This window comes from Vipera berus (assembly GCF_964194415.1).
Source record: "Vipera berus genome assembly, chromosome: 8".
NCBI classification, from domain to species: Eukaryota; Metazoa; Chordata; class Lepidosauria; order Squamata; family Viperidae; genus Vipera; species Vipera berus.
This window is the reverse complement of record NC_138211.1, coordinates 1,780,036-1,795,983: the sequence shown is the minus strand read 5'-3', so window position 1 is coordinate 1,795,983 and position 15,948 is coordinate 1,780,036. Positions and strand designations below refer to the sequence as shown.

The following is a 15,948-nucleotide window of genomic DNA, read 5'->3' as shown; positions in this document are numbered from 1 at the left end:
TAGCATGATCCCTCTTAATTTCATGGACAAAGTTTGGAAGGACATATAAAGTAGGAGATGACCAGGCGGAGCCTAAGGGAGGGAGGGGTCAAATGTGTCATTAGTCTGGAATCCTTTCGTAGCCACAAGCCATCTAAGTCCAACCCTTCTTGAATTCCCTTGACCCCTATCTACTTCCAACTGGCTTTGACAGTTAGTAGTTCAGATTCTTGTAGAGAATGTTGGTATACAATAAACCTATATATTCATTTGAACCACCTGGACTCCTGATTTCCTGCATTTGACAGATAATATATTTATATTTCAGTACTGTCGGTGGTAGAAACGTGGTTGAGTTGGCATTGATAAATTCCAAAGAAAGTGAAATTCCCGTAGTCAGCTATCCTGAGGCTGTAGACAGCTGAGCCTTCAAGCAAAAACTCTGCCTTTAATTGAAAGTTTTCTGTTTCTAGGTTTTCGTTTCTTAGCCCAGATGTAGAATTGCTAATTAATTGTCTTTTTTTCTTTTAAAATATTTACAATCCACCTCTTTTAGATTGTAAGTGCTTTGTGAGCAGCTCAAAGCTAAAACCTGAAAGCTATACAAATCTTTAAAAATACATAAAACAGTAGCTGTCAGTTAAGGCAGATGAAACAATATGGAACTCAATATATAAACGTGTATTTAGTCAGCTTTTGCTCCCTATGGCTGTGTGGGGAACAAGTATATTAAATTATTGGTTTCTTTCCATTTTTCTCCATCTTTTCTTCTTCGTTTCACATCAAAATGGGAAATGTGACACTAGACAAATATAGATGCAGAGAGCAAAAGCTGGCAAAATAAGAATGTTCAACATTACAGTAATCTCTCTCTCAGCCACTGTACACAAAAAGCAATAAGTTGAGGAAGAGGGATGACATTTCTCAAAGAAGTGCATAGAAGCAACGGAGGACACTCAGCCACAGAATTTGATGGATGCAGAACTACATTCATGGGGAATCTCCATTTTTATTTCCGCTGGATGCAAGGGAGCTCTGCCACAACCACTCTTGAAAATTCAACATGCAGTTGCAAGTTCTCCCAGAATAATAATAATAAAAAGGCATCTGAGTTGCTTCTCAAAGCCCCATCTTTAGCGCCGTAGAAGGATCAAGGTGACGACCTATGTGCAATGGTCATCAATACAAGGATTGGTCATAAAGTGAGCTTTACATCACTGTGGTAACTGCAAGCCATGACTAAAGACAGTCTACCTGTATGTTTAAAGCAGAAAACCTTCATAGCCTTTTCTTTATGTCCCTTCCCAGGGCCGGACAGCATCATCAGGATAAAATTTGGGGCCCTGCCACTTGAAGGTGGAACAGAATCTTTGGCCAAACATTCACCTCTGGGGAGATAAGTTACGTCTGATTCTTTTAAGGACTCTCTTCTCCAAGCAAGGAGTACCTGAGCTGATTTGAGAATCAAGTTCTGGAAATTGCAAATGTTCTATTAGTTCAAGAAAAATGTCTGGCTTTAAAAAGGGTGGGAATTCAGCCCCACACTTGGGCAACCATTCTGCTTTTTTCTCCCCCCCCCAACCCCCAGTCCTCCTGGGAACGTCCCTGTTTAAGAGCAAAATTTAAAAACTCTTCCAATAGAAGATCTTTGAATGTCAAAATTATCCTTTATTCAATATGTTTTTTTAAAGGTTTGGTTCTACTTTTTGAAGTCTCATTAGTGAGGAAATAATCTTTTTGTTCCAAATTGGGAACATTAGGGAAGTTTTGTTAGATTATTAAGATCTCTTATTTTAATATGTTTTGCAAACTTTTCCTTTGGTTCAACTATACAATTTCCCCCGTAAAAGTTCTAGAAAAACAAGGTGAATGTAAAATGTCCATTCAGTAGCTATTGGCATAAAAGGTGATTAGAAGTTTTACTTGAAAAGAAGTTTGACTTAATTCTGATTGGTACGATTTATATGTCATGTTAAACTATAGTTTTTAAATGGTGGTTTATTGAATGAAAGCATTGAAATGATGTCTGAGGCATTGTAGCTTTTAGTAGCATTCTGCTCCAGGTCAGTGTGGGAATTCATTGCAGAGGGCATTCAGGTGGGATACCTGTTGTGCAGGTGTTAATGAAAGATTTGTGAGCAAAACATGCTGGGTTTATTGCAGAGAGATTCCCACTTGATGGCAGCTTTAAAGAGTAGAATATCTTATGTATGGTTTAAAAGGATGTTTTAATGCCACCTTTCTGCTTAATAAAGCTCTCAGGGTGGCTTACGATAATCATAAAAGTAATACAGTTTCTTTTTTTAAAAAAAAACACAGCAGAGAACACTAAAAACTGTGCCAAATCTTAATGTAAGCCAAGCTGGTAAAAATCATCCAATTAAAGCAGCTTTAGTTGAGCTTGCTAAAAAAAACCATAGAGGACAATCAAAAGCCCCTCACCCAGCGCAGATCACAGAGCGGTCAAAGTTAACAGGGAAAAGGCACCACTTTTGGTCCCGTTGAAAAGTGTCTAATTGGGCCAAGAACCTGAAGCAAAGATCTGAGCTGAGACCGAGGAAGACTTAGTGGGACTCCAGCATTTCTTGACGAATGTTTTATTTCTCCTCTGTTCTGCAGATGGAGACTGTAGTTCACCTTTGCAGGTTGATGTCTGCATCACGCTTGCGTGCCTCTGGGTGGGGGTTTTCTGGGGCCAGGCACGAGGGCTGCATGGTGGCAGGTAATTTTCTTCATTTAACAAGAAATTCAAAGTGCTAGTCGCTGCCCCCTAAGGAACACTGGCTGCTTCTCTGGAGGCACTGCCATGAGATTTACCCGATTTCTGTTCTTGTGTAAAATTCCAGTGATGATTGGAACAACAACAGAAAGGTTGTTCACAGCTACTGTAGGAGAAGAGATGGTTGTCTATTTGAATGTGGGCATGACCAAACAAAGACTTTTTCATGCTCTTCGTCAAGGCAGTCAAAATTCATCTCCCTTGCAAAACCAAGTCATCTCAGTATTAAGGAACAGATTTTAATATCATGAAAGACTTTTATTTTGAAAGTAGATAATGGGCCACAGTTTTCTCATGTTGCTTTGCAAACAGACAAGTGATTACAGTTCTTCTGAGTGTGGGTGAAGTCTAGCAAAGCTGCTCATAAACTAAGTCCCACACAAGCTTGCCACCTGTTGCAACTGAGTTATTGCCAAACGCATACATTTGGTTGGGAAAAGAACCTCAGAAAGAATCACCAGAGGACACATCTAAGTGCCCTTTGATCTCCCCTGGATGTTGATCATTTTATATTGGGGTGTCCTTCAGTAGACCGAGAGAGATTGAAAGTATAAATGAGTCGATTCACAGAGGGGAGGACATCTCAGCAAACTGAGTTTATGAACCTTTCAGGAAACTTGGTGCTAAAGTTTAGCCTCCTATGATGGATAATGTAGACAGGAAGATATCGGAGGACCATCAATGGAAGATGATCCAGCTTCTGACTTTCATAGAAATAACATGGTGGTTAGGAATCCACGCTGCTCTGAACCATGTTTGGCTTAGCCTTGCATGTAAAACTGAACTCAGTCTCGGCTTACTTAAAGCATTACCTGAAATGTAGAAGGTGGTTTGACAAACTGGATGCATTGTTCTCTTTTTCTGACGTAGAGAAGGATCTGTGCTGTTGTATCATATTTGTTGTGATGGTATCTGTTAACTTTTGTATCGGTTTGATACAAATACGAAGCAATTTTCCCAGCCAACAAGAGGGAAGTAATGTCCGAATATTCTTTCATCCCCTGGAGGGTTTTGACAGCCGATGTTCCTTGTGGCCTCCTCTGACACTAATATCATCCCTGCAAAGGAAAACTGAGCAGTAATTGCAAGACACCAATCCTTGAACTGTGTGATTCCAAAAAAAAAAAAAGGTTTGCATTTGCTCTGTCTCCCCAAATGGCAGGAAATTGCCATAGACTAGGTGGGACCCCTCTCTCATCTGGCTAAATCCTGTCTACACCAATTTGCTGTGACACTCCAGATTTTTCAGTTGGAGGCTATTCAAAATCTGTCTGAAGATTTTGGGGAACAGATAGATAACGCATAGCCTCCTTGAGTGATCTTGATTAGTTCTTTGCCTATCTGAATAATCAGTGATCATTATAATTATTACCAAATTTTAATGATCAGGGAGGGTAAGGAGGGAGCCAGGATCAGTGGTAGAGAATCTGCTTTGATTATCTAAGGTCCTGTGTCAGACAGTCAAGTTCAGAAAGCAAGGTTGGGTTCCCATGTTAATTAAAACATGGTTAATTAAAACATAGTGTGCTGAATAAACCTCTATGTCCAGATTTATGACAGAAGGTACTTGTGAGAATCCCATATTTATTTACTTTCAAAAGATCTAAAGCATAGATGTCCAACCTTGACAACTTTAAGACTTGTGGACTTCAACTTTCAGAATTCTGTGAATTAAGATCTACAAGTGTTAAGATTGCCAAGGTGGACAGCCCTGATCTAAAACATGAGTTACTCACAGTAATTCATTCTTGTCTTACCAGTTGGATAACTGCGATGTGCCCTGTATATGACTGTCATGAAGAGCATCTGGAAGCTACAACTGTCCACAATACAACAGTGAAGACACTTTGGGGTGTTCCAGAATATGCTCATGGAATATCTCTGCTCCATGACTGATTGTGATCAATAAAAATCAGAAAACCAAGGTGAGTTCCTGAATTAAAGTTTGTAAGAAAGCAGAGATGGGGACAGTCCACATCTTACCTTAAACTATAGCTTATTTTAAACATGACTCATAAATTTATGAGCCACAATTGGCTGGGTTTCACAGCATGCTAAACCGGCAGAAACAGCCTTAGAGTTTAGTGCAGTGCATAAATCTGAACAAGGTTGTGTCACTTGGGTTTCCTATTCAGGTGCTTTTAAGTATTTCAGCAGCAGATAAAAAAGTTCATGGAGCTGGCCTCCTGCTTTGCCTACTTGTAGATTTTCCTCTCTGCTTTTCATTTTCATTTTTTTTAATAAATTATGTTTAATAAGATGTGTAAATTAGTTTACACTTGTCGGTCTGCTCTCTTTGACATGCCATCTTGTAGTTCTGATTATTCCCTTGGCAATCAAAAAGCAAACAATTACCTGTATTTTCGTTTCTTTTTAAGCAGAACAGCTAATCATCTCAAATTATGTTGCATGTTATGACAAAGGGGCGTTTCCAGCTGAAGTATTTTTTGGTATTTTAGGCAAAACGAAGTTACTGGTGGAAAATAATTGGGTTTCCCCCTCCCTCCAATTAGTTGAACCTCAAGCACTTTTAATTTAGTCTCTTTTTGTGTCTTCCTCTCCCTTTCTCAATGTTGCCTGTTATGAGACTATCACAACAAAATCTTCACATAGATCCTCTCCTGGGTGGCTCTCTGAATAATTAAAAATAGAGGGGGAAAACCCCTGTACACGCTAAGCTAAACTTCTGAGGATTGCGTTTCTATCCATGGTTTTAACAATATTAGCAGGTAAGATAGGGCTGATTTTGCAAAGGCATTTACTACAGACTTTCTGACGTTTCATGGGGGTTATTTTCCAACTCAAGCTCAGCATACGGATAGTCTTTGATTTACAACCATTCATTTAGCAACTGCTCCAAGTTAGTATGGTGCTGAAAAAGTGACTTTACAATGGGTTTTTGCACTTACGGCCATTCCAAAATCCCCAGGGTCATGTGATCAAAACTCAGGCCCTTGGCAACTGGCATGTAGTTATGACGGTTGCAGCATCCCAGGCTGATATGATGGCCATGTGCAAGCTTCCCAAATGGCTTCCCACAAGAAAAGTCAATGGGAGAAGATTTCCTTAAAATCTAATTTGATCGTTGGCTTCAAAAACATCCTGATGAAAAAAATGTCAAGAATTAGAGAGTGAAAAATCTTGGCTTTTGAAATATGTTAAGAAGATAAAACTGTTCTACGGTGCCTTCCAGAATATGCCAATGAGCAAACAAATATTGCACATTCTTCTTCCAATTAGCTTATAGTGCCTATGAAGTCTTGTCCTTGGAAGTTCTCTGCCTTTCTTTGCTACTCTTTGGCACAAAGTTGGAAGAGACTTCAAGGATTATCTAGTTTTATGTAGGAAAATCAATTAAACCATCCATAAGAGATTTCTAAAATAAGGAGAAATTTCCTAACAGTTAGAACAATTAACCAGTGGAACAGTTTGTCTCCAGAAGTTGTGGGTGCTCCATCACTGGAGCTTTTAAAGAAGAAACTGGACTGCCATTTGTCTGAAATGGTGTAAGTCTTCTGCTTGAGCAGAGGGCTGGACTAGCAGACCTCAAGGGTCCTTCCAATTCTGTTAGTCTGTCATTAATATTTGGTTTTCATCATACTTGGTTGAACTCTGCTAAGCCCTCCAGGCTTCCTGGATGAAGCTTCCAGAAGGAATCTAGAACTCGTGGTTATCCAGGGATATTTTTTCTAGCATTTAATTCTCTTCTACCAAGGTTGCTCTATCCAAGCCCAGATTCATGGATTGTTCTAAGGAAATCCCCCAACTTGGTAGCTCCAGATGTTATCAGGGTTCCATATACAAGTGATCCGTCAGCCCGTTGAGGAATTCTGGGAGCTGTAGTCCCAATCCACCTGAAGATGCCCAGGTTGGCCTACAATGGACCTCTTTTGTAAAAGAAGTGCTTTGAAATTTATGTTGAGGTTCAGCTGGTGGGCATGTTTTTCCTTCCGAGGGTCTTGAGATGTTACATTTTTTCCAACATCAGCAGTTGAGCATCTGATTTGGGCACACACCCCTCCCCCCATTCCTGCTATTCCAAATGTTATTTTGAGTTTGGTTTCCAAATGTCTGCAATCTCAATCCCAAACTTTGCCTTCTGCGGCTTTGAGTTTTGTCCAAGCTGGTTGGCTTCTCCTCTTTTCATGTCTTCGGAGTTGTATATGTTTCCTATAGATTGTAAAGTAAAAACAGTGCTCATGTTTACATTTTCAGGGATAAATGAGAAAGGGGGGGAAACACCCTACCCTCAAGTATGCCTACTCTTACACACACACAGACACAATCCTTCCAAGTTTGCATTGGTATTTTTTTCCCTAACCACGGTAAAAAGAACCCCGTGCAAATGTGCACATTTCTCCGGAAAGGGGAAAATTAAAAGAAGGAGGAGGAGGAGAAGGAGGAAGGGGGGGGGGGAAAGAGAAAACCAGCCTTATTTTATTTTGCTTTATTTTGAGTGGGAAGGAATCCAGATCCTCCAAGAGCCAGCCAGTCCACCTTTTCTAGGCAGTTGCGCCTGCTTTTCCTCCTCTTTCTCTCTCTCTCTCTCTCCCCCCCCCCCAACCAGCATCCTCCTGGATGCTGCCTATTGCACTGAACTACTTCGGTGGCCAGTCTGGGTGGAAGAACACAGCGCAGTGCCGCGTCCGCCTCCCTCCCAAAGCCGGGACAGCGGAGGGATCTGCGCTCCCGCCCGCGTGCTGAGGCTGGGACTGTCACTCATTCTCCGATCAGCTCCCGAAAGCAGCTCGGAAGCCGCTGGATAAAAATCAAACTGATTTCTCCCACCCGACAGATCAACGGGGAGATCTGCAGAGATAGGGCGGTTGGGCTCTCGCGGGCCATTCCGGACGTTTTTTTCTTCCCCCCTTTCCCCCCTCCTTCCTCCTCGCTTGGCATCTCCCAGGTTGACCCGCCCAGGTTCCCATTGAAGGGGGGAAAGCGAGCAGCGCGGCATAAGCACATCTGTATCTGGCCATAAAAGCATCTATGCAGCGCAACTTCCGCGGCGGGCGGCCGGTGACCATGCTCCAAAGCACGGACCTCCTCTGGACTTGGCTGCTCCTGGGCACCGCAGGTACCTGCCACGCTTTACTATCTGGATGCGGAGGGAGGGGGCTGCCAAAGGGGGCGACGCCGGGGACCCCCGTGCCCAGCCCGGGCGGCTGTTGGCGTTGCTGCCAGGCGCCCCCCCTCCCCGGGCGCTTTCCCGGACCTCTCGGCTGGGGCGCGCCCGGGAGACCCTCCGGCAAGGCGCTCCCTCTTTGGGGGATGGCAGAGGGACAGAGAGAGACCCCTTGCTTCGCCCTTGCCCCCCGGCTTGCCTGCCCTGCCCGGCTTCGTGCGAGTCGGCGAGGCTCGCTACGAGGGCGCTAGCGGGCTTCGGAGGGCAGCGTCAGGGCCCCCCCTCCTCCTCCTCGTCGCCCGGTCGTGGGGCGAAAGCCGCCCGGGCATCTTGCGGGGAAACAATGAGCCGGGCACCGGGGGTGGGGGGAGCGGGGAGCCGTCGCGCCGGGCTCCGATAACGGGCTGCAGGATTGCGCGCAGGCAAAGGCGACCCCGGACAGCGGGTGCGGATGGGGCCGGCAGGGCCCGTGGGACGGGGGCGTGGGGGGGGCAAGCCCCGGCGCACCCACCCCACCGGTGATGCCCCGCTCCTAGGCAACGTTGTCCTTATTCAAACGAGCATGCAAAATTGAGGGATTGGCTGGGACGGGGGGGGGGCGGGATGCTGGGCTGGTGCGGGGGGGGACGGGGGGGCTGTGCCGCGTCGTTTGACAGGCGAGCGCGGGGGGGGGGCTGGAAAGGGCGTGCAGCAAGGGCGTGCGGCGGGTGGGTGTGGGTAGGGGGCAGGTGCAGATGCGAGCCACGGATTAGCCGCTCCGCGCGCGCGACGGTGCCGAGTCTGCCTCGCGTGCCAACTGCAGACAATGGAGGGAGGCGGCGGCGGCGGCGTGGAGGGTGTTCGCGGTGCCGCCGTGGAAGGGGGCGAGGGCTGCCTCCCCCCCGCCCCTCGGGTGACTGCCTGGTTCCTTCTGCCGGGCGGCCCCGACACGTCCTCCCCCCCCCTCCGCGTCCAATTATCTGCAATTTAATTCATTAGCCGGGCGGCTTGCAGAAGCGCCCACCTTGCTTTGGGGAGGGGGCGGCGGGGAAGGCGGCGGCGACGGCGGGGGGGCGATTCCCGGGTGGGAAGGGCGCAGAGGCAGATTGGAGTTTGCAAAGAGCTTTGCAAGGAATGTGGGAGGGGGAATTGGGGGGCGGAGGCCAAGTCGAGAGAGGGGGGAGGGCGCGGGGGGAGGAAATAAGAAATGCTCCGTGCAAGCGAGCTAAGTCGCGAGGAAAAGACCCCCACCATCTATTGCGGGGGGGGAAAGCAATAACAACAAAAAGGGCTCCTCGGAGAAGAGGCGCGCCCCCGCGGCCGCCCCTCCCGGGTCCTGCGAGCCGAGCCAGGCGCGCGCCCGCGAGACAGAGCGAGCGAGCGAGCCAGAGCCATGGGCCCGGGCGGGGGCGGGGAGCGGGGCGTTGTTGACGGCTGCCTCGGCCAATCAGAGTGGCGCGGCGCCCGGGCGGGAAATGCCGTTAGGCTCCGCAGCTGCTTTTCTCGCGCCGCGCCCCGGCTCGCCCCGAGCTTCCCCAAGCGGGCGCCCGCCTGAGCAAAAGCGCGGGATGGCCGCTGTCAGCTGAGCGGCTGAGCCTCCGGGGCTGTGGCGGCCTGGTGGAGACTCCCTCCTGGGGGGGGCACAGGGGACCCTTCAAGGGTCCTGAACCCCATGGCACCCCAATAGCTGGGCAATTGGCCCCTTGCCCAAGACAGAATAGAATACTATAGAACAGAATATCTTTATTGTCACTGTGTAACTCACTACGAAATTAAGTACCGTCCACAGTGCACACTTCACACAAGTAAAAACCACAAATAAGAACATACATTACATACACAGACATCCTTCACATTCTATATTCATCAATGCGCTTCTCCTCATATTGCACTAATATGCCCTCAGCCCCAAATTGTGTCTCCCCTGGATTGCCATGGCCACTTGGGAGGGTTATGGCTGGAGTGCTGACCCCCTCCTGAAGTGACCCACCTGAATGGCCAGATTGCCCCCTTCGATCGGAGAGGTGACTCCCAATCACCTCCTTTCCATGGATGTGGAGCCCCCCCTCCCAGTGCCCCATTGACAGACATACCTGGAGAGGTGGACCTCCACCCAACGTTTGATGGATGTGGCCAGAGAGAAAACCCCCAAATTGCCCTTCATGGGCAGGTGACCTCTCAGCCATGCCCCTTTCTCTCCCTGGCACACACACACATACACACACAGCCCTGCTTAGTTTCGTGTGAGTTACACCATGACAATAAAGATATTCTATTCTCTTGGTCTATTCTGGCTGGGTTTACCTCCTGCCAGGTGGGGCCTGGAGTGATGTACAGTACCGGCGCCAGTCTTCCATTCAATGCCATAGCCATGGATTGGCAATGTTGTGTAGTAACTGCAAAGCCGCCTTGTTGCACGAGAGGCATGCTTGGCACACGTCCCACCTGATACAGGTAAGGGTCTGCTGCAGCTGTGCTCTCTGTGTTGCAGCCACTAGCTTGTGTTGGAATTGTGTCTTATGTGCACCTGGTTGTAGTCCTAGTTTCTACAGCAGTGGTGTTCAACCTTGGCATCTTGAAGACTTCAACTCCCAGAATTCCCCAGCCAACTATGCTGGCTGGGGAATTCTGGGAATTGAAGTCCACAAGTCGCCAAGTGTGGAGACCCCTGGATTAGAGCATCAGATTTACTGCAATTCTTGCCAAATGAAAGGGTAACACCACTTATATCCTCTTCGGTAACTCCAGCCACAAGGGTTGGGTTCTAACACGGTGTGAAACCCATGGCAATCGAAGCCAGCCCTGGATACATTTGCACACATTCCAAAATGCCTCTTGAGCAGAGCCCAAGCAAGGAAGCAAGATGCCTTCTTTAATGAGTTTTAACCCCAAGAATGAGAGGAGAATCTTGAGAACTGAGACAGGAGCCATCTAGCCCTCCTAGCCGTCCACAAGTCTTCAAGTTGCCAAGGTGGGACACCCCTGTTCTACAGTTTGCTGTTTTGATACTTGTTTACATGGGCTATTTTCTTGGTGTGCGGAGGCATCTTCTTAATTATTTGGAGATGCTGAAAATGGAACAGAGTGGCATACGTTAAGAGGCCATTAGTCTCCTTGTTGCATGAACCTTGATGAGATGACACTTCTTCTCATGGTTGACTTCTCATGGTGCCCTCCAAGACATATCAGCTGGGAAACTCTTGGAGAGATCATGGCTTATTGTTGATTTGGTTTGATTTTTTTTCCACTGGAAGTTGACTCCATTGCTTCTGATCAGGTCTACCGGAGTTCTTTGACGTTACCTATTCCTAGGCACAAGCTGGTTGATACACCATCCGTGGTCAACCAATCCTGCAGAGTTGGCTGCGCGCTAGCAGGTTTCATAAAACATTTGTACGTCAGTTAGATCTAACTGCTGGTGGCAAATACATTTTTGCAGCTTAGCATTTTGTCAGATTTGTTTCGTTTATCGTTGAGGGTAATCCTTGATTTACTACCATTCGTTCAGTAACCATTCAAAGTTACAACAGCCCTGAAAAAAGTGACTTATGATCATTTTTCACACTTATGACCGTTGCAGCATCCCCATGGTTATGTGATTGAAATTTGGACGCTTGGCATCGGGCATGTATTTATGACGATTGCCGTGTCCTGAGGTCATGTGGTCATCTTTTGCGACCTTCTGATAAGCGAAGTCAAAGGGGGAAGTCAGATTCGCTTAACAACTTCTGTGATTCACTTAATGACTGGCCAGTAAGGTTGTAAAATGGGGCAAAGTTCACTTAATAACTGTCTTGCTTAGCAATGGAAATTTTGGGGTTTTAGGATTACATTAATTCTAGAGAGGTGCCAGCTTCTAAATGTGTCAGCTTCTAGATAAGTTTAAGAACTCAGAATCTAGTTGATAACAGAAGAAATTTTGTAGGACAGGAGGGTTAGCCAAGATGAAGACAATATGCACGTTATGATCATTCAGTTTTAAGGAGTGCTTGTTTTCCAGGTTTGTGAATTGTGCAGGGTGTCTAGACAAAATGAAGCATGTCTTTTGCTGCAGGGACTGGCTCTCCCAAAGCTGTTGGAGTTAGCATACTTCTCTCGGCTTTTTGCTATAGGTTTTGGTTCAAATGAGAAAAAGATACCTTGACATAGGACTTGGGTGTATTGTGTTTTGTCATAATGGTTGAACTCCAGTGTAGACACAAGATACAGCTCTGGCTTCTCCTAAAAATTAGCCACGTACGAATAAAGGAGAATACTTGTAGCTCAGGGTTGAAATCCGGGCTCCTTGGTCCTCTCTGAGCTTGGCTGTTTTCTTGCACAGGTTTCATTACCCAACAGTGCACTGATGATGTTACTTAGTTGGGTAATGAAACATCTGCAAGAAAACAACCAAGGACCCCTCAGATTACCATGGTGTATGAGAGGGAGAAAGTGGGGCTGGTTGCATGGCACCGTTTCTCCATGTTTCCATGTCTATTTTCATCACTTTCCTGTACAATGTAAGACTTACAGTCAATCAATGTTCTTCTGGGGCTGCCACCCCAAAATCGAAGTTTGTTCTTAACAATTCACATTGTGACAAGTCACTGTCTTCATCCTACTTTGGGAAACCCAAAAATGTATATGATAGACTTGTTTAAGGGTACTAATGATTGTGCAGTTGAGAACCCACACACTTCCTGAGCAGAACTTTTTTTTTAAACTGAACCATGTGAAATTGGTGGGGTGGGGGAAGGGAAGGGAAGCAATTCTATGCATAATAATGAACCAAGTGTTTGGAGAACAAGGGTCCTGGTTTGAAGGGTGCTAAGCCATCTGTCTTGGGGAGGAGAGGGGAGGGGAGGGGGATGGCTTCAAAGAGAAGAGGAAAGGCGAGCATCCCTTCAAGCTCATGATGTCATTAAGAAAAGAGGTTGGATTCTTATTTACAGTAGGGTAAAGAAAGCAGAAATGTCAATGGTTATTTGCTTTGATGGCAGCATGACTGCCTTTGAAGGCCATTTGCTGGGTGACCAGTGGCCATTCTGGTGCAGTTGGTTGGCCATTGTGAAAACCCTTCTGGACTGGAAGGGCCAAGGGTCCGATCCAGCTGGGCAGTGCTTATGTAGCCCTGTTCTTAAGTAGGAGATAGATGACGATGTGCTGGTGAAGCCTTCAGTAGGACTGCAATCTCTGCTTGTTGACCCCTCTGCTCCCAACAGCCTTTTGAAACCATTTCCTTTGGTTGACCTGTTCTGGGCTCAGGGATAGTGTCACCGGAAGGTAGTTTTCTGAATAAAACAGAAATACCAGACTTTAATGTATGGATACAGCAGATGGCTCCTCTCTTTGCATCTTCCTGTTGAGCACTCTAGGTGTTCTTAACTAGCAGAGATATTTGGATATATTGACATGGAGATCTCGGTTTTGCCCAGCTGACTTTAACGGGAAACTTAATTTAATGCTAACTTGATGAATCTTACTCTTTTAACCTTGGATTTATATCCATTCCACATTCTCAATCCATATTTATTTTAATTTTATTGTACGATAAATATTAGATTTCTGTACAAGATCAGAGGGGTCTTGCTGATATGGAGGGAGAAACCCATTAATGGTCTCTGAATTTCAGGCTAATTTATCAAAACTAGTTCATATGTACAACAAGTAAGTTTGATGAGTTCATTTGCAAGGTGTTTGGGCATTTACAAAGTCATTTTCTAGATAGGAAGTGTGATCATGTGTCAGGATAAATAAGTGGAGGTGTTTTGTGAAGAAGAGATGAGTGCAGATGAAATATAGGATATATAGTATATTGAATCTCCTGGCTTTTCCTATGGGAATCACATCCTCTAAGCTTCTGATCCACCTCCCTTAAATTTTTGCACATTTGCAAATATTTTCAGTTTGGAAATATCACCCATCATTAGAGTGAGGTTTTGTGCAGAAATCCTAATTAGATAGATTGTGCTGATAGCTGTCTTCATTTTGTTAAATATTCAAAGCACTGGAATAAAATCTGATGGTCAGATCTGTAGTGGCTCATATGCTTTTGTCTGAGAAAATGCCGCACAGGGTAGAATCTTAAAACCCTTGCTAATATAAAAGGATGTAAATGAATTGGAGTTTGTTGGTGGGGTGTTATTGAAGCCCTTTTTCTGTGTTGAAACGTTGCTTCTTTCTTGCAGCTGTTCATTAGTGACTTTGCCTTTGATGTTACTCTGAGTGCCAAATGGCAGATTTTCAAATGCTTTTAATATGCTGCATTTATAACTATACCACACAGTGTCAGAACTTTAAGTATCCGTCTGTATCTGCCTTTCAGTTTACAATGCAGGGGTCAGAATCAGATTACAAAAATGGCCAGGGACTATGTTATAAAATTAGAACAAAAATAATCATCACATGGTTATATTGCACTTAGATGGGGAAGATGGACACCCATGGCAATAGTTTTACTTCATTTATTTTGTATTGTTTTAACTGTTTTTATGCTTTATGATGTACACTGCCCTGAATCAATTGTTGAGATAGATGGCTTTAGAAATAAAATTAATTAATTAATTAATTAATTAATTAATTAATTAAGCTTGAGTTCAAAGGTTGTTTCCCATTTCATGATTGTAGTCAAGACAGCTTTGCTTTCATCCTGGCATATGTGAAGTAGCACCAGCCTCTTGGATAATAAGCTTGATAATTCTGCTTTAATGTTATCTGGAGCAGTCATATTTCTGATAGGAATGAGAATGGCAGTACTAGCCAACATAATCTTGGTTTGTTGTTGTTTTTAGCAAAAATGTCAATGTAGTTTAAACCTTTAAGTCCTTTGGGAAAGGGCGGTATATAAATCTAAATAAATAAAATAAATAAATAAACCAGAGAAATGTGTTCAGGCCAGGTGAAGTTAAGTTTGTTTATTTCAGTCATTAATCAATAAAACAAAGCTTTGGAAAACAGGATTACAGCCATCTTATTGGAATAGTAATGTAGCCAATATGTTATAAAATTGGCTAAAACGTTTAATCACTAACATAAAACAATGACACCAATTCAATTTTAGTTTTAGTGTAGAAGTCTTTATACACCCAGAGTAAATATAAAACTTGTGAAAAGAGAAAGAATTTGTAAAGTTTGGGTAAAACAATGGAGCAATGACTTATAAAAATAAAATTGCTGACATGAAATTTGAAACTGTATCACTAAATTCTATAAACAAACTAATATTGTGCCTAAAGATAATATAATGGTATGTTTACCTTGAACATATAACATCTAATGAAACAATTGTAACTTAAAGCCTAATGTTAAATAGCCAATGCAGTAAGAAGAAAGCCTGTTTTCGTTTTCCAGGGCTTGGCTAGTTGTGGCAGCATGTCCTTCTGATGTTGCAAGACATATTGCAGACATAAAAGGATGGTTACCTTTCTAAAATGGAATTGTGTAGGACTGACTACATATGATCACTTATTTTTGCCACTTTCTTTGGTCATTTGTGTTGGTTATATGTAATTTTTCTTTGGGACATTTGTTAGCACAATCATTGATGTTTTGTCTTCTTAGTTTCAATAGAGATCTCTTAAATACTTGTGAGAAGCGTCCAGGGATTGTTAGGAAAGGTGTAATAAAATCACCATGCTGCAGCCATACTTGGAGAATTGCGTATAGTCCTAGTTCTGTATAGTAAATCAAAAAGATACATTGTGTGATATCTCACAAAGTTGACTATGGAATAGAGAAGAACAAAATACACGATGAAGCTTTGTTGGGAATTTGAACTCTCCATTGTGCTTAATTTGGCAGTGATTTTCCTTAAAAAAAATCTTATAAAGAAGATAGGAAATTCCAGCTGTGACAGAGTTTGACAGCCCCTGGCTCTGATTCTCAGTTTAATATGAAAGAGTAAATATTCAGGTCTAGTTACAAGATCAGCTCTGCTTGATTTCAAAATGAATTCAAATGAGTTATTTTTTCAGCCTTGCGCAGAACTGCATCTATGTTACATGTACATATACTGAGTAATAATATATATTAACATTATTCATCAGAATAAATGATCTTTTAATAATACACTTCAGTAAATTGGACCTTCTTCAAAAGCCAGACAGTA

General features: G+C 44.2%; 1 protein-coding gene across 1 annotated transcript in view; it reads left to right on the top strand.

The window, feature by feature from the left end:
* Positions 1-7,783: 7,783 nt before the first annotated feature.
* Positions 7,784-15,948, top strand: part of NCAM1 (neural cell adhesion molecule 1) — a gene marked incomplete at its 5' end in the record, with an annotated part of 126,109 nt that continues 117,944 nt past the window's right edge. The window contains one exon of the mRNA XM_081333599.1: positions 7,784-7,835. Within this exon, the coding sequence (XP_081189725.1) occupies positions 7,784-7,835 (52 nt within the window). The remainder of the gene's footprint in view (positions 7,836-15,948) is intronic.